The sequence below is a fragment of the Heptranchias perlo genome, chromosome 2 (genome assembly GCF_035084215.1).
Source record: "Heptranchias perlo isolate sHepPer1 chromosome 2, sHepPer1.hap1, whole genome shotgun sequence".
NCBI lineage: Eukaryota > Metazoa > Chordata > Chondrichthyes > Hexanchiformes > Hexanchidae > Heptranchias > Heptranchias perlo.
In genome coordinates, this window is record NC_090326.1 from 145,448,710 (window position 1) to 145,476,588 (window position 27,879).

Genomic DNA, 27,879 nt, shown 5'->3' on the forward strand with positions numbered 1-27,879 from the left:
CACTTCAAAAGTACTTCATTTCGGCTGTGAATATTTTGCAACGTCCTGAGGATGTGAAAAGTGCTATATAAATGCAAGCTGCTTTATTATTTCTCAATTCAAATTTGTTTAAGCACATTTCGATTAAGCGCATTCTAAATTATCAGGGGTAGACTGATAATCTGCTGAGATGATTTCAGAGCAGGTGTTTTTTAATACAAGAACTTTCTGTTGTAGCAGTATTTTAAGCCGTCTTTTTCATTTGCCTTTAGGTAGCACTTGTTTTTCCAAACAATGATCCTGCTGCTTTTATGGTTGCATTTTACGGTTGTCTGTTGGCAGAGGTAGTCCCTGTTCCTATTGAAGTGCCCCTTACAAGAAAGGTAAGACCTGGTTTTTTTGTAAAGCACAACAATTCTGCTTTGTTCTTGAGTCATAATAGTAGCAGTGCAGATAAAAATCATCTTAAAATGGGCAGAAATGAATTATCCAAGTCACATTTACCAGCAGTTGGAGGTCACAGCCAGTCAATGATCTTATCTGGGCCAGATCATCTTTAACATTCTTATTTTCCCTATTCCAGTTATTAACTAACCAAAGGCACCAGTTTGTGAGTGGCAGAAACAGGAAATGCAGCTCTGTCAGCATTTGAAAGGAGAAAAGACTGCTTAACATTTTGAGGGTAGACTCTTTGCTTCATTTTTCCATTTCCAGTTCTGACAAACTATTTAATGGAACTCAAGAAAGTAAAAGGGGGAGAAAAGGTGAAAGAATGGAAGAGTTATGGGAGGATATCTAAAGAGGTTCTGTTAAAAGCTTAGCAGTGATGAAAAATGATGGAAGATTTGTGAAAATCAGCAAGGCATGAAAAGATGTTAAATACGGAACATGGCTAATGAGGAAAAACTATAAATGCAGGAAACCTGCAATGTAATAAGACAGTGCTGAAAACTAACAGCTTGCCACCAGCAGACAAAATGAGAAAAGGCAGGCCTCAACATCCTGAGTGCAGACTCCTTCCACTAGTCCAAATAATGTTGGTATGTCTTATCCTACTTTGTTAGTCTTCCCCTATTTCCTTCTCTGCATTATTACTACACTTCATCTATTGTGACCTGTTGCAGCTCTTTCCTACACCTCTGACAAGTTTACCATCCATTCCAAAAGTTAATTTTATTAATTTTTAGGATTTTTTCCCCCTCTGGTTAATATTCAAGTGACGAATAATGCATTGTTCCAGCTCAGTACCAGCAAAAAACTGCAGTTGCTGGAAGTCCAAAGCAATGAGAGAAAATGCCTGAAACAGTCAGCAGATCAGTCAGTATTTGTGGAGAGAACAGACAGGTTAACGTCTCAGGTGTGGACCCTTCGACGGACCAAGGGTCCACACCTGAAAAATTAACTCATCTATTCTCTGTACATGTGCTGACTGACCTGGATAAATCATGGAAAGGTTACAGCATGGAAGGAGGCCATTCAGCCCATCGAGTCCATGCCGGCTCTATGCAGGAACAATCCAGCCAGCCCCACTCCCCTTCCCTATCCCCGTAGCCCTGCAAACATTTTCCTTTCAAGTACTTATCCAGTTCCCTTTTGAAGGCCAATTGACTCTGCCTCCACCACCCCTTTGGGCAGTGCATTCCAGATCCTAACCACTCGCTGTGTAAACAAGTTTTTCCTCATGCCACCTTTGTTTCTTTTGCCAATCACCATAAATCTATGTTCTCTGGTTCTTGACCATTCCGCCAATGGGAACAGTTTCTCTCTACCTACTCTGTCTAGACCCTTCATGATTTTGAATACCTCTATCAAATCTCCTCGCAACCGTCTCTTCCAAGGAGAACAACCCCAGCTTCTCCAGTCTATCTACATAATTAAAATCCCTCATCCCTGGAATCATTCTAGTAAATCTCTTCTGCATCCTCTCTAAGGCCTTCACATCTTTCCTAAAGTGCGGTGCCCAGAACTGGACACAATACTCCAGTTAAGGCCGAACCAGTATCTTATAAAGGTTGATCACGACTTCCATATTTTTGTACTCTGTTCCTCTATTTATAAAGCCCAGGATCCCGTATGCTTTTTTAACCGCTTTTTCAGCCTGCCCTGCCACCCTCAACGATTTGTGCACATATACCCCCAGATCTCTCTGTTCCTGTGCCCTTTTTAGAGTTGTGCCCTCTACTTTATATTGCCTGTCCTCGTTCTTCCGACTGAAATGTATCACTTCGCATAAATTTGAATTTAGCAGGGGATGAGTAGAATGTTGCGTGTTGACTATTATTGGATGGAAGTATGAATATATTCAAATGCATTAAATTAATATCTTTGGTGTTCAGTTTTACAGAATAGCTTTACAAAAGAAGTATCCGCTAATTTCACATTACCTTCTTAAATTTTCTTTAATCTTTGCATTTCTTTAGTTTTTTGGGATTATCTGACATTTTAGTGTTGTATTGAAACATATTTTTAAAAAGTTCTCTCAGTTTAGGATATTTTAGTATTTTATGAACTTTTTGATTGAAAAACAAAACAACATACTTATAGGGCCCGATGTTACCAGGGCTGCGGGTTCTCGGCGGGGGGGCTATCGGGTGCGTGGGTAATGCGCCCGGTGAAATCAGTCAGCTCCCCGCGCGATCGTAGCCCAATTGGGTCCACTTACCTTGTCCTCCGGGTTCCCCACTGCTGATCTGCGCGTCGGGCGGGCTGCGCATGCGCAGTAAGATCTGTCAGCTGGAGGAGCTCTATTTAAAGGGGCAGTCCTCCACTGACAGATGCTGCAACAAATAGAAAAAATTACAGTATGGAGCAGCCCAGGGGGAAGGCTGCTCCCAGTTTAATGATGCCTCACTCCAGGTATCAATACATGGGGTGAGGAGGAGGGGGAGACAGAGATCTTCCCCCCGGCGGGCGGGAGGAAGCGGCCTGCCTCTGCCACCAGGAAGGCCTGGCTCGAGGTGGCAGAGGAGGTCACCTGCACCACCAACATATTGCCCACTGGCATACAGTGCAGGAGGCACTCCAATGACCGCAGTAGGTCAGCCGAAGTGAGTACACTTACTCTTTCCCCTACACTCCGTCTGCCACATCACCGCCCCCACCCCACATCTCCTTCTGCACTGCCAACACTACTCTGTCACATCACCCCTCATACCCACTCAAAGCTCATCCTCATCTTACCTGCACCTACTCACCTCGCCAGTACTCATCCCGCCACTACCACTCAACCCAATCCTCATACAATCTCATGGCTCTATCTCATACTCACCCTCTCGTGCATCTCTTTCACGGTCAGCCTCACTCAACCTGCCACTACCTGTGCCGCAGCCACAGGGCATGCATCACAGATGTGTGGTAGGCAGCATAAGGCAAACGTGTCGTGAGCATGAAGGGGATGCATGAGGGTGTTTGAGGGTTTGTCATGGTTGTTACTTATATTGAATTTCTGACCAACTCACATTACATATTATATTGGCACCACTACTGCCATGTCTTCACGAATCTTGTCTGGTTTGTGCAATAATGCCCTTTCCTGAGGATCACAATGAAGACCCACAACTGATGCCACCCATTGTGTCACTGCAGAGTGGGTGTAGGTGTATTTGCAGGGCTCTTTTGTGCAGACGGCTGAGACGTCGGCGATGTCCCCGGTGGCACCCTGGAAGGATGCGGAGGAGAAGTTGTTGAGGGCAGTGGTGACTTTGACAGCGACAGGTAAGAAGATGGTGCTCGGGCCAGCCAGGAGCAGCTTGGCATGAAGGAGGCTGCAGATGTCCATGACTACATGTCGAGTGACTCTGAGCCTCCGTGTGCACTGCTGCTCAGAGAGGTCCAGGAAGTTGAGCCTCGGTCTGTGGACCCTGTGGCGAGGGTAGTGCCCTCTGCGACGCATCTCTCTCTGCAGTAGCCCTCCCTCCTGCTGTGCAGGTGGATGTGTCTCAGCACTCTGTTGTGGAGCTCCACGTGTCAGAGGTGGATGGCAAGGCTGGTGATGCTGTTCGCCCTCCGAGGAGGTCATGACTGCAGCTACGGTGGCCCCCATCCAGAAGATGTACATCTGAGGGGGTCCGCAAGGTAGATACATGTCTCTGGACCCCGGGGTAAGTGTGCAGGTTGGTGACTTCGATTGTCAGGAGGAGGGTGGTGGAGGCCAAACTTTGTCCCAAGTGACAGAGTGGCCTCCTGCAATGAGTGAGGGTCCACCCCCCCAACCTGTCAAATGGACCTTTGCAGCTGCCACAGGCTGATAGCTGCAACACGTCCATTTGAACTGGGAGTGTTTCCCCCAGTGTGGGAAATAGTCCCAGTTTGCTTTAAAATCCCACCCCTCCTCACATAATCCCTTGAACAGGTCAGTTAATGACCTGAACAAGCAAAGTAAATAGCTTCAAGTGGCATCCCGCTGGCTTTAATTGCCTGCGGGATTCCCACCAGCGGGGGCTGCGCGCGCACGCCGGCGCGTCAGTGGGGAACCCGGAAGTGGGCAGGTTGGAGTCGGGCTCCCGACCCACTCTGGAATTCTCCAATTTTCGGAGCCCCCCTGCCAGGAACGCACCCGATAGCGGGTGCCAAAATGACGCCCATAGTTACTTCTGTTTAGTAAAGGCTTGCCAAGAATTCCTTTGTTCATATGTTATGACATCTAAAGTATGTGTGGACAATAAGTTGGGAAAATGCTGTTTGTTTACAGTAGAACTATTAAAGGTCACGAGTTGAAGTGTGATATTTGCTCCATCTAGACTTATTTAACAGACAAATTATTATAAGATTAATTTTTGTAGTAGTGTGAACAGGTGCATGGATGACTAAACTATATATATATATAAATAAAATATAATATAATAAACCAGCTGTGCACATAATAGAAATTAGATTCTACAGAAATTAATAAAAGGGTAATTCTGAATTTAGGATAACTCTACTCTTCCAACAGGGGGTATGCACTTCAGAGGAGTGAATTGTAGTCTAATGAAGTTCTGCATATTATAAAACATAATATGTTGACCTATGGAACTTAGATTAATGCACTGCTAATAGTTGAAATCCTGCTGCCCTCTTAATTTGTTTACCATTAATAGTTACAACTGCAAAAACTATTTGTTCAATATTTACTCCAGAGCATGATTTGTTTTAAAGTTATAAAACTTGGTCTTACATTTGGCAAAAAGCAGCCAAGTGTACATTCTTATTGTGTGAGCCCAGTGAATGTTGAAAGGCTGTTCTACGGTGAGCTGCATCACAGCTGAGGCCGACCCTGTGGCACTAAACCTGTGCACTTTCTAGCAGGAATCACTGAATAGGTACTTATTGGGAGTCATATCTGCTGCTCTTGTGGGGGTGGGGAAAAACTTTACTAATTTCTTGCATCACTTGAGGCTTGCGTGAAACTTCCTTCCCTGCACATCATGATCTTGGCTCTGTGATTAACAGGAATGAGGGGGTGTTTAAGAGGGACCAAGGACATTAGTCTATAAACTCTGTAGTGATTGACAGGAACATAGGGGCGATCAAGGACACTTGTCTTGAAACCCAGAATTTTTCCAGGCTGATCCATGCTGGAAGAAATTGTTATATCTTAAAAATAGATGTAGTTTAAATCAAGATACTTCCTTAGGCAAGATTTTCTAGTTTGTAGCCAAGCATAAAAATTTTTAGATTGTGGGATACTGCAATTTTAAATGCAGGTTTTATTTTTGTACTTTTTTTGGATCAACGCTGCTATATTTGAAAGCAACTTACTCATTGCATGAGCATTGTTTTGCATTCTAGGCAGACACTTGGTTTCCTGTTTTCAGGCAATTTAACTGAGGTGGATGACAGTAGTTAGCCCTGGCTTACCCTTGCTCTGAAGATGTAATATGCCTACTGCAGTATCAGGCTCTTGCTTTGTCGCATAATTACTGCATTTGGTTGCTGTTTGTGAAAAATGAATCCCTCGACATCAAAAACGACTGATTTGGAGAGGGTCCAGTAAAGTACAATAAGACTCAATCCCAAGTATAAAAGGGATGGGCTAGCAGATAAGACTTGAGAATCTCAAGAATTACATTCTATAAGTAAGATGGTTTGTTGAGGGGGAAAAGAGAGAAAGAACCACATCGTGGGTGCATTAAATGGTATGTACATAAGGTAAATACAGAATATTTATGTAAATTAGGACCAGAGGATATAACAATTGAAACAACGAAAAGTCAAAATAAAACAGATATTAGGATTTTTTTTTGCTCAGTGTGATAAATGTTTGGAATAATCTACCTGTCAGAGAAGTAGAGGCAGAAACATTTCTTCAAAATGCAGCAAATGTGATGAGAGTTAAGAAGCTTGTGGGATAAGCTTTTCTCATTCTTGTCTGTTTTTAGGTTCTTGCACAGAACCAGGATAAGAGAACTAGAATACATGATTATAAACTGAGGAAGCCACAAACTAATCTTAATTTGTGGAATTACGTCTTCAAACTTGCATAAGTTATGGAATTCACTGTCACTCGCTGATTCAGGGAAGAGTAGAGAGAATTAGGTTTAGGGTAAGAAAAAGATGAAAAATTGACTTTTGATCAAGACCTGGATGACTGAACAATCTGAAGTGGTTGAATGGCCTTTACTAATTCCAATATTCATGTTGTTTTCTTCTGTATCAATGTAATAACCTTTTCCAGGTAACCAAGACTCTTGCATGAGTTCAGAACTGCACTCACTGGTTCTTGTGTGCCCAAATAAAGCCTATTAAATTTGATGCGAAATTCATTATTGATGATACATATTCGAATTCATAGAATTTTACAACACAGAAACAGGTTGTTTGGCCTATCAAGTCTGCACAGGTGTTTTTCTCCACACGAGCCACCCAAACCCAGTTTCCTACTTGCCCTCCATATCTTCTAATATTCCTTTTTCAACCAACTACTGTACCTATATCCTTTTTGGCAACTATCTAATCCCCTTTTTATCCACAAAGGTCTTGATTAATCTTGACTCTGTTGGTGGGGGGTAAGGGAAGAGAAGGTGTAGGAATGCTGAGTGTGACGAAAGGAGATCGGAGAGGGGAGGCTTGACAGCCCATGAGGGAATTGGAGGCTTTAGACACATTGGAGTATAAAATCATCTTGGAAAGGGTGTGGGGGGGGGCGGGTGGGGTAGAGCAAAACGGGCAATAGTGAATTGGCAGCCCTTTTTACACTAAGCCCAATTTTCTTTTCCATTGACGTTTTAGACCACCTGGGAAAATAGTCACTCAGGTATGTAGCCTCCTCTTCTCTGTCATGAAAACAGACACTATAAATGCAGAGCTGCTCAGTCCTCATTACCAGTATGATGAACACTTTGGATCCATAAACACTGTATCATGGATACCAGATTGATTGGAGATATATCTGCCCCCATAGCATTATCTCATATCGAAGACGAACGATGACTGAATCGCTGTAGGCAGATGATCTATATTATCGCCATCAAGTAAATAACTTAACTTGTGATGGTGCCGATCTACTTTGTCACCCTTAGCTCTGTTACAAGCTATCAGCTCACTTACTTGCTAACCGCATGGAAACTGATAAGTTGTGATGTTTGTCCATCTTGTCACCTTTAGCACACTTGCTAATAGCACTGGATGTATGCCAGAGCATATAGGTGCTAAACACGGTAAAAGACTGGGAAACCTCAAAAAAAAATCTAGGGCCCAGTTATCATAATGATGAACATTTATTTCCTTTCAGTAAAGGAACCCTATTTGGCAGGATGCAGAGAAGACCCTTGGTTATGAACTCTATAATCCAAAGCAGATAGATGGAGATGGGTTAGTGCTTCCATAAAATAGCCATCAAGGCCACTGATTCAAATATTAACTCACTTCCTGGTCATGCTGGGAGTCCAGCTTTCTCAGTGGGATGGGATGCAGGGAACACAAGATTTCCAAAATGGCTTTTTTAGCATTGAGGTGGGGAAATCTGTATTAGTTAAAATCCATACTGAGCTGTATTTATTTTAAGTAACAGACTTCCCCAGTTCACTGCTGCAACTGCCCTTTTCTAAGCTTCCTGCTCACACTCCCTGAGCATTCGTACCTTTCCTCTATCCCCACTTGCCCCTCCTACTCAGAGAACTCTCATATTCTTCCCACATCAGTTTCCTAGACCCTCATACTCATGATCTCTGCTCCCAATGCTCTTAGACCATGATCCCCTCAACTCCCAGATCCCAACATCATACCAATACCCAAACCCCCATCCCAGCCCTGCCATACTCCAATATAATGTTCCCAGACCTCAGAATACTTCTCCCACTACTCTCATTCCCCCATCACCATTCCTGGACACGCACCACCTTGTCACACCTTAGCACTTCTCTCCTAGTGTTCCCACTCCTGCCAGTGGTTTTACATCCCAACACTACCCTCCATTTCTACCAAAGTCTAGTATTTCAACACTGTCCAACATTAGCACAACCCTGCCCAAGTCTCCCAGATGCTTGCACTCCACTGTCCAATTCTCTAATCCCCTACTCCCAAAATTCCCACTTTCTGGCCTTCTCACTGCTACCAAACTGTGCTTTCCCCACATTCCCCAGATCTCAACATCACAGTCCAGCATTACCTTTCTGGCACTGACACAAACCAGAACCCTTATCCTACCATATCTTGACACAACACTGCACTACTTCTGCATTTTGGATTTGAGAGTCTGCTACTCCCAGATGTCCCTGCTTCTGCGACACCCCTCCACCCAGAAAGACCCTCCCAACTCAATCAAATCATATGCTTCCTGCACCCCCCTGCAATTTCCACCACCACATCCCTCTGTTCCTACCTGACCCCATCCCACTCTCCCAGTGCTCCCAGATGTCAGGACTATCATCTCAACGCTATCAAGCCACATAGCCCCAACTCCCCAAACACGGCATAGGCAACATGGATCATCTTCCCTACTACCTTCCTCTGTATCCTGGGATTTTTTTTTAAAAAGGTAAGAGGCAAATGTAAATAGATATGAACATGTCATCGAGGACACTGATTTATACTTTTTGCACATATAATCATGGAATTTGACCCAAAAATACACATACTCCAAAAATACACATACTCCCACAATACTGTGTAATAAAAAACACAATTTGACTTATTCAGTCACCATCAGTCAGTGGCCCTGATAATGTATTGTACGTTACAGGAGATAAAACAACGTTTCCTCCGACTCACCGTGAGCAACGCCATGGGAGATCTGCTAGCTTTAATAATAAAAATGGTATGTGTGTGCGCATTTCTTGTCTGTCAAGTCACACTTTCTGTGTCACGATTATCGGCAAATTGTTCTAGTCAAATTTCGCATATCCATATGTTCAAAAAAAAGCCAGAAAATTCCCCCACCAACAGAAACTATTTTAGTAATTCAGGTGTTAGAATGTCTATGCTTTACAATTTTAAGATATGACATTAGCAATCTCACTTTTTTTCTTTTTAAAACAAGAAAGGAAAATCAGATATTTTATCGTATGTTCTCATTTGCAAACTGAAGAGCAATTAAACTCTGACTTTACCCTGCCAAGTTCCCTCACCAAACCATTAAACTCTGGTTGAACTGAGACTCTGTTTTGGAACTGATTGTAAAAGAAAAATAGTAGAACTCTAGGTGGATAAACCTTGATGGCTGTAGAAAGCAGTCAGAGAGAAAGTGACAGGACAGGTCCTGGGCACAATTTTTCATTCTTCCAGTATGCAAATTCTGCTGTTGGATTGGAGAGTAGCTAATGTAACATCTTTGTTAAAGAAGGGAGCGAAGGATAAACTGAATAACTTTAGACCAGTCTAACTCAAATTTTTAGAATCCATAATTCAAGGGAATGAGGGACTTCAGTTACATGGAGAGATTAGAGAGGATGGGATTGTTCTTCTTAGAGCAGAGAAGGGATAAGGGGAGATTTAATAGAGGCATTCAAAATCATGAAGGGTTTTGGTAGAGTAAATAAGGAACAGCTGTTTCCACAGGCAGAAGGGCCGGTAACCAAAGGACACAGATTTAAGGTGATTGGTAAAAGAGCCAGAGGTGAGATGAGACTTTTTTTTACACGGTGAGTTGTTATGATCTGGAATGCACTGTGTGAAAGGGTGGTGGAAGCAGATTCAGTAGTAACTTTCAAAAGGGAATTGGAGGGGAGAAAATTGCAGGGCTATGGGGAAAGAACAGGGGACTGCGACTAATTGGATAGCTCTTTCAAGGAGCCACAGGCACAATGGGCCAAATGGCGCCCTCCTGTGCTGTGAGATTCTATGATGCTATGAAGATATAATTAATGAGCAAATCCGGTTTTTATATGGAGTAACCAAGGACAGCCAGCATGGATTTGTTCAAGCCCAATATTGTTTGACACATGTAGAAGTTTTTTTTTGAAGAGGTGACAGATTGGATAGAGAAAGGAACTGCAGTTGATGTAGTATATATGCATTTTCAGAAGATTCGCTGAAGTGTCTCGAGTCTTGATAGAAAGAAATGAGGAAATGTAGCGGCAAAGATAGAAAGTTTACTGACAGTCATAAAACAAAGAGGATACATGTGTGGATTGTAGAATGGGTGAAGGTGCTGCACCCCAAGCCTCAGTGCTATGTCCACTTTTGTTCTCGGTGTATAAAGGTAATTTGGAGTTCAACATAGGGAGCACAATCTCAAAACTTGCTGATGACACAAAAGTAGGGGTTCGGCAAACAGTGAAAAGGACTATAAGAGACTTCAGTAAGATGTAGGTTAGCAGAATGGGGAGACAGGTGGAGAATGTAATATAATGTGGATAAGTGTTAGCTAATACATTTTGGGAGGAAACACAAGGAATTGGAGTATGGAAAAGACACTGAAGGGTGCGGATGAACCAAGAGACCAAGGGTTCGAATACATAATTCCCTGAAAGTGAGAGTGCAGGTGGATAAAACCATAAAAAAACAGAGCCAGTAGCATTTTGGGTTTTATAAATAGTAGAATAAAGTGCAAAAGTACAGAATTACTTAGAAATTACATCACAAAAACAAGTCATTCAGTTCAACCAGTCCGTGTTGGTGTTTATCCTCCACACGAGCAGTAGCCCTAATCCCACCTGCCCAACTTTTTCCCATATCCCTTTATTCATCTTTCCTTCAACCACCTATTTAATCTATCCTTAAATGTTAACATGGGGGTTGAAATTTAACTTCAGTGGGGGTACATTGACTTCAATGGAAAGGTATAACAGGCGGCTGATCTGCCCCCGCCAAAATTGAATTTCACCCTCATGGCCACTACTTCAGTCACTAACTCTAGTAGTGCATTCTAAAGCCTCACAATCCTCTGTGTTTAAAAAAAAATGTTTCTCTTCTCTGTCCTAAATCTTGTGCATTTAATCTTGTATCAATGACCCTTGTTCTAAACCCCTCAATCACTGGAAAGTTTGTCCCATCCCTTTTTATAAATGTGAACACCGCTATCAATTCACTTTGTTATCTCCACTGCTCTAATAGAGAGCAGCCCCAATTTTTCCAAGTCTTTTTTTGTATTTGTAATTTCTCATACCAGGTAGCATCCTAGTGAATCTGCATGATACCCTCTCTATTGCCTCAACATCCTTACTATAGTGTGGCGACCAAAACTGCACATAATACTCCAACCTTATTAAGGTTTTATATAGATTCACAATTGCACCTTAACTTTTATATTCTATACTTTTTGCCATAACACTTGCTTTTAATGTCTTGTGAATCTGACCCCCCAAATCTCTCTGCTTTTCCTCATCACCCAGTTTTACCCCGTTTAAAGAAGTAAGCATAAACTTGTACAAACCATTGTTTAGAGTGTTGTAACAAATCGGAATTGCGTGCAGTTTTGGACCCCCCATATTGAAGGGACATAAAAGCACTAGAGCATAGATTCATCAAGATGATGGCAGGGATGGGAAACTATAGTTGAGGAGAGACTTGAGATGTTAGAACTATTTCCACTGGTGCAGAAAAAGCTGAGAAATTTAATCAAGGGTATGAGAAATTTCTTTATTCAGAGTGTTGTTGGAACATGAATACTTTACCACAAGGATTAGTTGGAGCAGAGACCATTGCATCTTAAGGGAAAATTGGATAAATATTTGGATTCGGGGAAGATAAAGGGCTGTGGGCATAGGAAGGCAGTAGAACTCGTTTTGAATTTCTCTAGAAAAGAGCAGGCACAGACACAGTGCCCTCTTGTGCTGTTAGCTTGTTTGGTTCAACAACAGTTAGAATGACTTTGTAGTATTAAAGAAATATGGAATCATCTTAGCAACAAAATAATGTGCATAGGAACAGGAGTTGGCCATTCATAAGGACATAAGAAATAGGAGCAGGAGTAAGCCATTCAGACCCTTGAGCCTGTTCCGCCATTCAATCAGATCATGCTGATCTGTACCTCAACTCCATTTACCCACCTTGGATCTATAGCCCATGATGTCCTTGCTTAACAAAAATCTATTGTCCTCAGTATTGAAAATTTCAATTAATCTAGCATCCACAGTCTTTTGGGGGAGAGAGTTCCAGATTTCTGCTACCCTTTGTGTGAAAAAGTGCTTCCTGATTTCACTCCTGAATGGCTTAGCTCTACATTTAAGAGCGTACCCCCTTGTTCTGGATTCCCCCCACCAGAGGAAATAGTATCTACCCCATCGAATCGTTTTGACACTCCTCAACTGTCTAAATTCAAGGGAATACATCTCAAGTTTATGCAACCTGTCCTCATAAGTTAACCCTTTTTGTCCCTGTGTTATTTTGGTGAAGCTGCCCTCCAAGTCCAGTATATCCTTCCTGAAGTGTGGTGCCCAAAACCGTGCGCAATACTCCAGATGGGGTCTGACCAAAGCTCTCTATAACAGAAGCATCACTTCCTCACCTTTGTATTCCAACCCTCTTGAGATAAAGGCCAATATTCCAATAGCCTTTTGGATTGTTTTTGTATCTCTCCAATAGCTTGTAGTGATTTGCGTACATGGACACCCAAATCTCTTAGTTCCTCCACAATTCCTAATTTCTCACCATTAAAAAAAAATTCCAAATTGTCTGTCTTGGGTCCAAAGTGGATAATCTCATACTTCCCCATATTGAACTCCATTTGCCACGGTTTTGCCCACTCACTTAATCTGTCCATGTCCCTTTGTAACTTCCTGCTCCCATCTGCACAACTTACTGTGCATCCTAACTTTGTGTCATCTGCAAACTTTGACATACAACTGTCTATTCCTTCATCCAAGTCATTGATATATATGGTGAAAGGCTGAGGCCCCAGTACACATCCCTGGGAAACTCTACTTGTCACATCCCACCAGAGGACATTCCCTTTATCCCTACTCTCTGTCTCCTGCCCATCAACCTCTCTACATTTCCTGGTATGTCATTCCTTTCCTTATAAAGCGACATATTATCAAACTTGCCATGAACAATACCATGGGTGATCCACTAATACACGTGATGTCTTGTGCCGAGTGTATCAGTCACATTGTAAATTATCACACATGTCAAGTTTGTCATGCTTGAACTGGTTGGCTTAAATATACTCACAGAGCAGCAGCAATTCACAATTTAACAAGCAGGGCATGTACAATGAACAAGTAGCATCTTTTTAAAAAAAAAAGGGAAAAGAAATAATATGCTTCGATTGACATCTCTGTGCTTCACAATTTGTCTGTAATTGGCCTCAGAATGTGCTTATTCACAGCAGTTAGACCTTGTGGTTTCAAAGGGACAGGCCACTTTAAGCACAGGTCCACATTAGTAGCAGAATAATAAATTGTGTGTTACATGAACACTTTTGTCCCTATAAAGCATCATATGCTTTGACTTACCATGAGCACTGGCATGAGTGATCTGCTCTTGAATCAAAAAATGTTTAATGAAGAGATTGAATGCATCGGGACAATTCATTGGTATGCCAATCTGTTCAGTCATGCAGTTATGTTGGTGGATTCAGTTTTTTTCCACATAAGGAATTCCTATTCTTGGATGAAAATAATAATAGGTAAGAAATGTTTAGCCTAATGGAAACTTTCTTATAGGTTCACAGTCCACTTAATGTTCATTTGTGTGAGCCTAGTAAACCAGAAATAACTATGCAGTTACCCGAAAGTTTGATAACATTTATTTTTTGCTTTGACACAGTCATTGGGCTGACTTTTCCTCCAAATTACTACTCATTTTGGGAAGGTATATAAAATAAAATGGGTTCCAAATCCGCTGCTAAAAAGCTGCATCCGAATTATCTTCCAAAAGAAAGCGCTAGTGCCCTCTTAAGGTCTCTTGTAAATGGGGTCAAGGAATGTGGCTAACCCCTCTACCCATGTCCCAAGTTCCACCTCAAATAATAATTGCTACTATATAAATGTTATCTGCTTTAGCCAACTCTGCTCAAAGTACTGATTTTCCCTGAGGACATGGAATCCCTCTATTCTCGTGCTATAAAAAGGAGGAGGATAATAAGCATTGGCAGAGCTAAGTTTGGCCAACTGGGAGGCAGCAGGGTGGGTGGGGGGGTGTCGAATTCAAGATTTGGCCAAGTTGGTGGGAAGGGGACCGAACTGGGGAATGCCGATATACCTAGTCCGAAGGTTGAGTTGGGAACCGCACAGAGTTGCAGTCCAAATCTGGAGGCCAAAGATGGGTGATGGATATTCTTGGGAGCGGAATGGAGGGGGTTCTCCAAAGCTGCGTTGGCTGACCTCAAAATGATTGTGGGAGGCGGGGCATGACCCCCCCCCTGCACTGGCTCCTCCACTCACAATGAGTACATGGAAGAGGCTAGGTTGGAGCGCTTTGAGGGAGGTATCACAGAAGAAGTCTCTTCCCTACACACACCTACACTCTTCAGGGTCTACAGATCAATATTTTCTGATGGCTAGTGACTCAGTAGGCTTCGCTTTCTCTGACGCTGTTTGGGAAATAAGCCAACTGCTGGCTAAAGAACTTCAGCTCACTTCAACCACGAAAGCAACATTGTGTGTACCCATCAAGATCACCACTGACCTAAATTTCTTTGCAACTGGATCCTTCCAAATAACATTAGGTGTTCTTTGCCACATTAATCAGGAGATACTTACCCTTACATCAAGAAGGTCACGGATTCTCTATTCGGAAGGGGTGTGCAATTCACATCCTTCCCAATGGGAACAGACAAACAAAAAGAGAGAACAATCCAGTTCAACAGACAAAGGTTCCCACAGGTACAAGAACAATTGACAGACACATGTCACACTCAAAGCTCCATATGACAGCTCCCTCAACTTTAAGACTAGGAAAGGTTTTCATTTTATTAATGTGCAGCTGGCGTATGATGAAAAGTCACCTTATCCTGCATGCCAATGAAGATACCCAGGAAGCTGCCATGACACTTTCATCATGTGACAATCCACAACGCCAGGACTGTTGTCATGACTGATGACTCCAGTAAGGCTTCCACAGACAGAGGGGACAACAGATGCAATGAGGCCCATCCAACAACAAGAAGTGTCATAGAACAGAGTATAAGAATTCTGAAATCCCATTTTAGGTGCCCGAATGAATCTGATGGTACCCTGCAATACAGGTCAGAGAGTCTTGAGAATCATTGTAGCTTGCTGCATTCTGCATAATATTGTAATCAAGTGAGGTTTACTGCCACCAGAAGCAGAAGGTAAAGGTATTGAAGAGAAGATGGAAGGACCACCCTTCCCATAGCATGATGAGGATACAGGAACATAAGAAGTAGAAGCAGGAGTAGGCCATATAGCCCCTTGAGCCTGCTCCACCATTCAATAAGATCATGGATGATCTTCGACCTCAACTCCACTTTTTCACCCGATCCCTATATCTCTTGATTCCCTTAGAGTCCAAAAATCTTCGATCTAAGCCTTGAATGTACTCAATGACTGAGCATCCACAGCCCTGTGGGGTAGAGAATTCCAAAGATTCACCCTCTGAGTGAAGAAATTCCTCCTCATCTCTGTCCTAAATGGCCAACCTCTTATCCTGAGATTATTCCCCCTTGTTCTAGGCTCTCCAGCTAGGGGAAACAGCCTCTCAGCATCTACCCTGTCAGGCCCTCTCAAAATCTTGTGTTTCAATGAGATCACCTCTCATTCTTCTAAACTCCAAAGAGTATAGGCCCATTTTACTCAATCTCTCTTCATTGGACAACCCTCATATCCCAGGAATCAATCTAGTGAACCTTCATTGCACTGCCTCTAAAGCAAGTATATCCTTCCTTAGGTAATGAGACCAAAACTGTGCACAGTACTCCAGGTGTGGTCTCACCAAAGCCCTGTACAATTGCAGCAAGACTTCCTTACTCTTGTACTCCAAACCCCTTGCAATAAAGGCTAACATACCATTTGCCTTCCTAATTGTTTGCCGTACCTGCATGTTAACTTTCTGCGTTTCATGTACAAGGACACCCAAATCCCTCTGAACACCAACATTTAATAGTTTCTCACCATTTAAAAATTTCTGTTTTTTTATTCTTCCTACCAAAGTGAATAACTTCCCATTTCTCCACATTTCACTTCATCTGCTATCTTCTTGTCTAGTCACTTAACCTGTCTATATCCCTTTGCAGACTCTGTGTCCTCCTCACAGCTTACTTTCCCACCTAGCTTTGTTTCGTCAGCAAACTTGGATACATTACACTCAGTACCTTCATCTAAGTCAATAATATAGATTGTAAATAGCTGAAGCCCCATTACTGATCCTGGCGGCACCCCACTAGTTACAGCCTGCCAACCTGAGAATGACCCGTTCATTCCTACTCTCTGTTTTCTGCCTGTTAACCAATTCTCTATCCATGCTAATATATTGCCCCCAACCCCCAAGCCCTTATCTTGTGTAACTCCTTATCAGATGCCTTTTGAAAATCCAAATATGTTATGTCCTTTATGTACCCTGCTAGTTACATCCTCAAAAAACTCTTCGATTTGTCAAACATTATTTACCTTTCATAAAACTATGTTGATTCTGCCTAATCGTATTATGATTTTCTAAGTGCCCTGTTACCTCATCCTTCATAATAGATTCCAGCATTTTCCTGCTGACTGATGTCAGGCTAACTGGCCTGAAGTTTCCTGTTTTCTCTCTCCTTTCTTGAATAGCGATGTTACATTTGCTACCTTCCAATCCACAGGGAACATTCTAAACTCTAGGGAATTTTGAAAGATCATTTTAGAAGGAAAGGATGTGTCATAGTATGGTAGAGCACAGGAGGAGGCCATTCAGCCCATCGTGCCCATGCTGGCTCTTCAAAAGAGGTATTCAATTAGTCCCACTCCCCTGCTCTTTCCCCATAGCCCTGTAATTTTTTCCCTTATCTAATTCCCTTTTGAAAGTTACTATTGAATCTACTTCCACCATCCTTTCAGGCAGTCCATTCCAGATCATTACAATTCGCTGCGTAAAAAAATGGTTCCTCATGTCACCTCTGGCTCTTTTATCAATCACCTTAAATCTGTGTCCTCTTGTTGCCGATCCTTCTGCCACTGGAAACATTTTCTCCTTCTTTACTCCAACAAAACCGTTCATGATTTTGAACACCTCTATCATGTCTCCTTTTAACCTTCTCTGCTCTAAGGAGAACAGCCCCAGCTTCTCCAATCTCTCACTTAACTGAAGTCCCTCATCCCTGGTACCATTCTGATAAATCCCTTCTGCACCCTCTCTTAAGGCCTTGACATCCTTCCTAAAGTGTGGTGCCCAGAATTGAACACGGTACTCCAGGTGAGGCCTAACCAGTGTTTTATAAAAGGTTTAGCATAACATCCTTGCTTTTGTTCTCTAAGCCTCTATTAATAAAGCCCAGGATCCCATATGCTTTTTTAACAGCCTTCTCAACTTGTCCTGCCACCTTCAAGGATTTGTGTACCTGCACTCCCTTTAAAATTCTACCATTTAGATTATATTGCCTCTCCTCATTCTCTTCACACTAATCTGCGTTAAGAACGTAAATAGGAGCAGGAGTAGGCCATCCGGCCCCTCGAGCCTGCTCTGCCATTCAACGAGATCATGGCTGATCTTCCACCTCAACGCCATTTTCCTGCACTATCCCCATATCCCTTGATGCCTTCAATATCTAGAAATCTATCTATCTCTGTTCTGAATATACTCAATGACTGAGCCTTCTCAGCCCTCTGGGGTAGAGAATTCCAAAGATTCACCATCCTCTGAGTGAAGAAATTTCTCCTCATCTCAGTCCTAAATCGCCTACCCTTCATTCTGAGACAGTGACCCCTGGTTCTAGATCCCCCAGCCAGGGGAAACATCCTCCTTGCATCTACCCTGTCGAGCCTTGTAAGAATTTTGTATGTTTCAATGAGATCACCTCTCATTCTTCTAAACTCCAGAGAGTACAGGCCTAGTCTACTCAATCTCTCTTCATACGACAATCCCGCCATCTCAGGAATCAGTCTAGTGAACCTTTGTTGCACTCCCTCTATGGCAAATATATCCTTTCTTCGGTAAGGAGACCAAAATTGTACACAATACTCCAGGTGTGATCTCACCAAGGCCCTATATAATTGCAGTACGACATCTTTACTCCTGTACTCAAACCCTCTTGTAATAAAGACCAACATACCATTTGCCGTCCTAATTGCTAGCTGCACCTGCATGTTAACTTTCAGTGACTCGTGTACAAGGACACCCAGGTCCCTTTGAACATCAACATTTCCCAATATCTTACCATTTAAAAAATACTCTGCATTTCTGTTTTTCCTACCAAAAAGGGATAACTTCACATTTTTCCACATTATATTCCATCTGCCATGTCCGAGCCCACTCACTTAGCCTGTCTATATCAGCACGAATCCTCTTTGCATCCTCCTCACAACTCACATTCCCACCCAGTTTTGTGTCATCAGCAAACTTGGAAATATTACATTTGGTCCCCTCATCCAAATCATTGATATAGATTGTGAATAGCTGGGGCTCAAGCACTGATCACTGCGGTACCCCACTAGTCACAGTCTGCCAACTGAAAAAGACACATTTATTCCTACTCTCTGTTTTCTGTCTGTTAACCAATTCTCAACCTATGCCAATATATTACCCCCAATTCCAAGTGCTCTAACTTTGTTCACCAACCTGTGTGGGACCTTATCGAAAGCCTTCTGAAAATCCAAATACACCACATCCACTGGTTCCCCCTTATCTATTCTACCAGTTACATCCTCAAAGAACTCCAATATGTTTGTCAAACATGATTTCCCTTTCATAAATCCATGTTGACTCTGCCAAATCCTATTACTATTTTCTAAGTGTCCTGTTATCACATCCTTTATAATAGATTCTAGCATTTTCCCTACTATTGATGTCATGCTAACATGTCTGTAGTTCCCTGTTTTCTCTCTACCTCCTTTCTTAAATAGTGGGGTTACATTTGCCACCTTCCAATCTGCAGGAACCGTTCCAGAACCTATAGAATTTTGGAAGATGACAGCCAATGCATCCACTATCTCTATAACCACCTCTTTCAAAACCCTGGGATGTAGATCATCAGGTCCTTGAGATTTATCGACTTTCAGTCCCATTAATTTCTCTAATACTATTTTTTTACTGATACTAATTTCCTTCAGTTCCTCGTTCTCGCCAGACTCTTGGCTCTCTAGTATTTCTGGGAGGTTTTTGTGTCGTCTTCCATGAAGACAGACACAAAGTATTTTTTTAATTTCTCTGCCATTTCCTTATTCCCCATTATAAATTCTCACGCCTCTGTCTGTAAGAGACCCACATTTGCCTTTGCCACTCTTTTCCTTTTCACATACCTATAGAAGCTTTTACAGTCCGTTTTTATGTTTCTCGTTGGTTTACTCTCATATTCCATTTTCCCTTTCTTTATTAATTTCTTGGTCGTCCTTTGCTCATTTCTAAAATGCTCCCAATCCTCAGGCTTATTCCTTTTTCTGGCGACTTTATATGCCTCTTTCTTTGATTTAATACTATCTTTAATTTCTCTTGTTCGCCACTGTTGGACCACTTTTCCTGTTGGGTTTTTATGCCTTAAAGGAATATATATTTGTTGCAAATTATATATGAATTCTTTAAATGCTAGCCATTGTCTGTCTACCATCATACCTTTTAATGTAGTTCCCCAATCAACCACAGCCAACTTGCGCCTCATACCTTCGTAGTTTCCTTTTGTTTAGATTTAAGACCCTAGTTTCGGATTGAACTACATCACTTTCAAACTTAATGAAGAATTCTATCATATTATGGTCACTCTTCCCTAAGGGCTCCTTTACAACAAGATTATTAATTAACCCTTTCTCATTGCACAATACTAGATTTAAAATAGCCTGTCCTCTAGTTGATTCCTCAACGTACTGATCAAGAAAACCATCTCGTATACATTCCAGGAATTCGTCCTCCTAATTTAGTTTGCCCAATCTATATGTAGATTAAAATCCCCCATGATTACTCTATTACCCTTGTTACATGCGCTTCTAATTTCCTGCTTTATACCATGCCCTACATTACCACTATTGTTTGGTGGCCTATAAACAACTCCCACCAATGTTTTCTGCCCCTTGCTGTTTCTTAGCTCCACCCAAACTGATTCTACATTTTGATCTTCTGAGCCAAGATCCTTTCTCACTATTGTACTGATCTCATCCTTTATTAACAGCACTACCCCACCTCCTTTTCCTTTTTGCCTGTCCTTCCTAAATGTCGAATATCCTTGAATATTCAGTTCCCAGCGTTGGTCACCCTGCAGCCACGTCTCTAATGGCAATTAGGTCGTGCCCATTTACTTCTATTTGTGCCGTCAAATCATCTACCTTGTTGCGAATGCTGCGTGAATTCAGATAAAGTGCCTTTAATTTTACCTTTTTAACATTTTTTCCTATTTTCACCTTATTTGCTGCTGGGCTTTGTTTCTGCTGCCTTCCAATTTCACATTACTTTTCTGCCTTCCACTTCCAGTTTTGTTACGCTCCCTTCTGAATCTCCTCTCAGGTTCCCATCCCCCTGCCAAGTTAGTTTAAACCCTCCCCAACAGCACTAGCAAACCTCCCCGTAAGGATATTGGTCCCGGCCCTGTTGAGGTGCAACCCGTCCGGCTTGTAAAGGTCCCACCTCCCCCAGAACCGATCCCAATGCCCCAGAAATCTAAAGCCCTCCCTCCTGCACTATCTCTCCAGCCATGCATTCATCTGCACTATCCTCCTATTTCTCTACTCACAAGCACATGGCACTGGGAGTAATCCGGAGATTACTAGCCTTGAGGTTCTGCTTGTTAATCTCTTTCCCAACTCCTTAAACTCTGCCTGCAGGACCTCATCCCTCTTTCTACCTATGTCGTTGGTGCCGATATGGACCATGACCTCTGGCTGTTCACCCTGCCCCCCCACCCCAGAATGTTCTGTACCCACTCAATGACATCCATTACACTGGCATTAGGGAGGCAACATACCATCCTGGAATTATGTTTTCCGCCGCAGAAACGCCCATCAGCTCCCCTAACTATGGAATCCCCGATCACTATTGCTCTCCTGACCTTTCTTCCCCACTCCACCCCCCCCCCCCCCCCCCCCCAGTATGGCTGAGCCACCCATGGTTAAATTTCATCTGCCATGTGTCTGCCCATTTCACCAGTCCATGTCCTCCTGAAGTCTGTTACTATCCTCCACATTGTTCACTACATTTCCGAGTTTTGTGTCATCTTCAAACTTTGAAATTATACTCTCTGTACCCAAATCCAGGTCATTAATATATATCAAAAAGAGCAGTGGTCCTAATACTGACACCTGGGGAACACCACTGTATACTTCCCTCCAGTCTGAAAAACAACCGTTCACTACTCTCTGTTTTCTGTCCCCGAGCCAATTTTGTATCCACGCTGCCGCTGTCCCTTTAATCTCATGGGCTTTAATTTTGCAAAGAAGTGTTCTCAATCAAATGCCTTTTGAATGGCCGTATATACATCAACTATGCTACCCTCATCAACCCTTTCCATTACTTCATCAAAGAACTCAATCAGGTTAGCCAAACACTATTTTCCATGCTGACTTTCATTTATTAGCCCATACTTCTCCAAGTGCCAATTAATTTTGTCCCGGATTATTATCTCTCAAAGTTTCCAAACCACCAACATTAGGCTGACTGGCCTGTAATTGCCGGATTTGTCCTTTTTTGAATAGGGGTGAAACATTTGCAATCCTCCAGTCCTCTGGCACCGTCCCCATATCTAAGGAGGAATGGAAGATTGTGGCCAGAGCTTCCGCAATTTCCACCCATCTGGACCCGGGTGACTTTTCTACTTTGAGTACTGCCAATCTTTTAAGTACCTCCTCTTTATCTACTTCTGTCCTATCTAATATCACTACTACCTCCTCCTTTACTGCTATAATGGCAGCATCCTTTTCTCTAGTGAAGACGGATACAATGTATTAATTTAATACCTCAGCCATGCCCTCTGCCTCCACAAGAAGATCTCCATTTTTTGTCCCTAATCAGTCCCACCCTTCTTTTGATTACCCTTTCACTATTTATATATTTATTAAAAAATTTTGTTTTCCCTTTTATGTTAGCCGCTAATCTAGTCTCATACTCTCTTTTTGCCCCTCATTCCCTTTTTTTGATCTCCTCTGTACTTTCTGTATTCAGCCTAGTTCTCTACTGTATTATGAACCTGACATTCATCATAACCCTACTTTTTCTGTTTCATTTTAATCTCTATATCTTTAGTCATCCAGGGAGCTCTAGCTTTGGCTGTCCTCCCTTTCACCCTTTTAGGAATGTGTCTACTTTGTACCCGAACCATCTCCATGAAGGCCTCCTATTGTTCAATTACTGTTTTTCCTACCAATTTTTGATTCCAATCCACCTGGCCAAAATCCCTTTTTAACTCATTGAAATTAGCCCTCCTCCTATTTTCACATTTGATTATTCCTTGTCCTTTTCCATAACTATTCTAAACCTAATGATATTATGATCACTGTTCCCCAAATGCTCCCCCACTGTAACATGCTCCATCGGCCCCACTTTGTTCTCCAGGACTGGATCCAGCACTGCTTCCTTCCTGTTTGGACTGGAAACTCACTGTTCCAGTTCCAGACAGTTCTCTTGTACACATTTCAGGAATTCCTCCCTCTCTTTGCCATTTAAACTGTTACTGTCCCAGTCTATATTGGGATAATTGAAGTCCTCCATTATCATTACTCTATAGTTCTTGCATCTCTATAATTTGCCTGCAAACTTGTTCCTCTATTTCCTTCATACTATTTGGTGGCCTATAGTATACACCCAGTAGCGTAATAGCTCCTCTATTGATCCTTAATTTGAACCAAATAATTTCTGTTTTTGACCCCTCAACTACATCATCTCTTTCCAGTGCTATAATAGTTTATTTGATCAATATTGTCACCCCCACTCCTTTCTTTCTTTCCTTGTCTTTCCTGAATACATTGTAGCCAGGAATATGAGGTATCCAATCCCCCCCTTCTTTAAGCCATGTCTCTGCTATTTACGCACGTGCACTCCAAACGCGTCTTAGACTGCCTCGTATTTACCCCGTCTGAATCCTCCTATTAATAAACTCTTCTTTACTCTAGTGCTAGTTGCCCTGCCCAGTCCTCTGTCCATCTTCAATTTCCTCTCTAATGTTTCATCCTGAGGCCCATCCCCGTGCCAAATTAGTTTAAACCCTCCCCCACAGTACTAGTTATTCTCCCCGCAAGTACATTTGTCGCATCTGCATTGAGGTGCAACCCGTCCATCTTGAACAGATCCCTGTTGCCGCAGAAATCTGAAGCCCTCCCTCCCGCACCATTTCTCCAGCAACGCATTAACCTGTCTTACCTAGGAAGATGATGGTGGTTGTTGGAGGCCAATCATCTCAGCCCCAGGACATTGCTGCAGGAGTTCCTCAGGGCAGTGTCCTAGACCCAACCATCTTCAGCTGCTTCATCAATGCCCTTCCCTCCATCATAAGGTCAGAAATGTGGATGTTCACTGATGATTGCACAGTGTTCAGTTCCATTCACAACCCCTCAGATATTGAAGCAGTCCGTGCACGCTGCAGCAAGATCTGGACAACAACCAGGCTTGGGCTGTTAAGTGGCAAGTAACATTTGCGCCAGACAAGTGCAGGCAATGACCATCTCCAACAAAGGAGTGTCTAACCACCTCCCCTTGACATTCAACGGCATTACCATCGTCGAATCCCCCACCATCAACATCCTGGGGATCACCATTGACCAGAAACTTAACTGGACCAGCCATATAAATAGTGTGGCTGCAAGAGCAGGTCAGAGGCTGGGTATTCTGCGGCAAGTAACTCACTTCCTGACTCCCCAAAGCCTTTCCACCATCTACAAGGCACAAGTCAGGAGTGTGATGGAATACTTTCCCCTTGCCTGGATGAGTGCAGCTCCAACAACACTCAAGAAGCTCAACACCATCCAGAACAAAGCGGTCCACTTGATTGGCACCCCATCCACCACCCGAAACATTCACTCCCTTCACCACTGGCGCACCGTGGCTGCAGTGTGTACCATCCACAGGATGCACTGCAGCAACTCGCCAAGGCTTCTTCAACAGGACCCTCCCAAACCCGTGACCTCTACCACCTAGAAGGACAAGGGCAGCAGGCACATGGGAACAACACCACCTGCACGTTCCCCTCCAAGTCATACACTATCCTGACTTGGAAATATATTGCCTTTCCTTCATCATCGCTGGGTCAAAATCTGGAACTCCCTACCTAACACCACTTTGGGAGAACCTTCACCGCACGGACTGCAGTGGTTCAAGAAGGCGGCTCACCACCACCTTCTCAAGGGCAATTAGGGATGGGCAATAAATGCTGACCTTGCCAGCGATGCCCACACCCCATGAATGAATAAAAAAATAATTGTTTTAAGTAATGAAAGTGCCTGAGTGTTTCCAGGGGTTCCACTTTGCAGAAGTGCGTTCTCCTGACACTTGATGTTGATAAAGAAAAAGCAAGATAGGTAAGGTGCTGAGTGAAGGCTTTGAATGGTGGTGGATATGTGTTGGCAAAATGTCCTTGCCACCCTTGTGAGGTCATTGAACCATTTCCTGCAGTGTGTGGCAGTTCTTGGGGTTGTGGAGGTTGCACTGACTATCTCTGCTAGCTACTTGCACTTATCCATCACCCTCATGGGTTTCCAGCCCTCAGCAGACTACCTCATCTGCCCTGAATTCAGCCAGCAACAGCTCCGGAGATTTATCTGGGAATCTGGGGGCCCTTTTAGCAGTAAAGTAGCAACAAACTCATCTGGAGCACTCGTACTGCTCCAAATCTGCCCTGCATAGCAAACAAGGACCAGGGAGGACATTTCAGTGGATTTGTTGTGGATTCACGTGATGGTATTCCTGTTCTGCTGTTAACCTGCCAACAGGAAGAGAATTCAGCCCAAAGATTTAATCATTTGATGCCTATCAATGTACGTGTGTGAGTTAAAACATGTAGAACGTTGAAGAGTTCATGACTTTAATTTGTGTATATATAATAATTATATGCATTCAATATTTTAATTGAACGAGCCAAACTCCAGTGCTTCTAGTTTTAAAAATGCTTTTTCTTCCCATCTCCCCATATAAATCATATTCTTCCCCCTCCTATTTCAACCCTACCCCTACCTTCAATTTTGATTTTGAAATTTTAAAACCAACAAAAGATGATAGACTTGTTTTTTCCCACCAGGATGCCGGAAGCCAACAAATTGGTTTTCTTTTGGGAAGTTGTGGTGTTACTGTAGCGTTAACCAGCGATGCTTGTCACAAAGGTTTGCCCAAAAGCCCAACGGGGGAGATTCTACAGTTTAAAGGTAATTGGTTTCATGTCTTTCAACTTACTATTTTGATGTCGCTTGCATTTTATTGTGATTAACTACTTGGGCAAATCTAGTTTCAGTTACTCCCATCTAATACTGTACTGATTGTAACATGAATAGTGAATTAGACTTTTTTCAATGCCCAAAGGCATTTTTCCCATAATTTAACATGATCCAGTTCCTCACTAAGCCATAGCTCTTAGTTTTAATAACCACTATTAAAAATTATAAGCTGATTCTTAAATTAAATTTGAAATTCAACAATCATTATTATGCACAAATTTGTTAAAGTTTGAACATTCAGTCTAGAATTTGCATTGCTATATTGTATGAGCACTTCATGCATTTGCATCAAATTCTTTTGTTCACTTTTTTTTAACAGGGGTCTTACCCCATTTAAAACAAACATTTTAATGCCATCATTAAAGTAGTGGATAGATGAATCTCATATGAAGATATTGAGTGTTTAGATAACATTGTGTAAATTTCAGGCCGATACATTTGGGATTGAGGTAGTGGAGTGGATTAGAACACTGTCCCTTCACCTCTGGGGTCAAGCTTCAAATCCATCCTAAGCTAATAGGATCAAAGTCTCTTCTTTGGCTGGAAGAGTTCTTAGTAAGATTAACATTGGCATTCTCAGTCCAGTTGTTTGCTGGGCACACGTCCAAACACGCATCTGTCCATAATTCAACAGTAATTGACAGCCTTATTTGGAAGTCACGAGGATTTGCTAATGTGGGAAATTAGAATTTTACTTGGGTGTGTAAGGTTATGCTGCCTGTAATTGGATCTAATACTCATTGTTGGGACAGAGTAGAGGAAGCTTTATTCTGCATCTAACCCATGATAAACCTGAGTTCCAAATGCTCAGTGCTTTACAGCTGGAGATAGTCCCTTGTATTGACATCCCTCTTGTTGAAGATTGCGAAAGTTCACCTCAAAATTTGTGCGTGTGTGTAAAGTGCATTTGTATGCGTGTCTTTCTGATGATTGTATCTTAGACATTACAATTAAGAAATCTTTGTAGGAAGTCTGCTCTGGTTCAATTATTTTATTTCAATGAACTGTACAGGCTATGAATATTCTGTAGTTATTAAATGGAAAAAGTTGAGGTCAAAGTATGATTGAACTGCATTGATCTGGTGAATAAGCTATTACAATATATTGCATGAATTATATATTATTTTTTAGAACATAATATATTTTATAATTTGTAATCTTTCAGACTCCCATAAATGGCTGTTGTGATAGCCAGTCAGGCGACTATTAAGTAAAAATTGAACTCCAAGTGAGATTGAAAATGAGTTCATTATTGAGATATTAATCCAAATGTTTTGAAATAGTTTTTTGAGGTTCTGTGCATTCAAAATTTGCTTTTGAAAAGATTGGATGGAGGAAAATGTGTATTAATTAAAATTCAAAAAGAAATTAATTAGAAAAAAAGTTGCCACATTAAACACTTCAACATTTTATCATTTATATGGACTCAGCTTTCGTAAAAATAAAGCCTGTGCCTTAAAGTTTAGATAAATTTATAGTTCTACTTCAAACAAGACTTTTTAATAGATTAATCTAATTTGCTGAATGACTAAGATCTAGATAAATATATTAATAAAATAATTGGATTGAAACTCATCCTGCAAGTCCTGCAAATAAACTTCTTGCGGTTTAACGAAAATAAGAGAATACTGGCTGAATCTGAACCAAAGCTTCTTAAGGTCAAGGGAGCATGTGACTTAAATCTCTGTAAAGGCTTATGTTGCTGAGACAGTTGCTAGCTCATTTCAATTGGGATAGCTCACTTCATCCTACGATGAGCTGATTTTACTTTTTGTCATTTTTTTTTTAGGTTGGCCACGGTTGCTGTGGTTTGTAACAGAATCTAAGCACCTGTCTAAGCCTCCTCGGGATTGGTTCCCTCACATCAAGGATGCAAACAATGACACTGCATACATTGAGGTGAGAGGAACTGAAATCTAGAAACAAAAAAAGCTTCATAAATAATTGATTAACAAATGTAATTCATAACTTGTTATTTGTATGTGCTTAAAATGGAGTAAGGGTTGGTATCTTTATGACATTTCAAAGATACTTATAAAAGTAACTTAATTTA

At 42.0% G+C, this 27,879-nt stretch overlaps 1 protein-coding gene across 4 annotated transcripts in view; it reads left to right on the plus strand.

Annotated features, from left to right (window-relative positions):
• The window catches only part of LOC137344713 (disco-interacting protein 2 homolog C), a 515,123-nt gene that overhangs the window by 367,289 nt on the left and 119,955 nt on the right, over nt 1-27,879 (plus strand). For 2 of the 4 annotated variants that reach the window (XM_068007846.1, XM_068007860.1), the window contains exons 10-13: nt 252-362; nt 9,140-9,214; nt 25,634-25,757; nt 27,616-27,725. In XM_068007846.1, the coding sequence (XP_067863947.1) occupies nt 252-362; nt 9,140-9,214; nt 25,634-25,757; nt 27,616-27,725 (420 nt within the window). The remainder of the gene's footprint in view (nt 1-251; nt 363-9,139; nt 9,215-25,633; nt 25,758-27,615; nt 27,726-27,879) is intronic. The other 2 variants (XM_068007854.1, XM_068007862.1) reach the window with 1 other exon arrangement.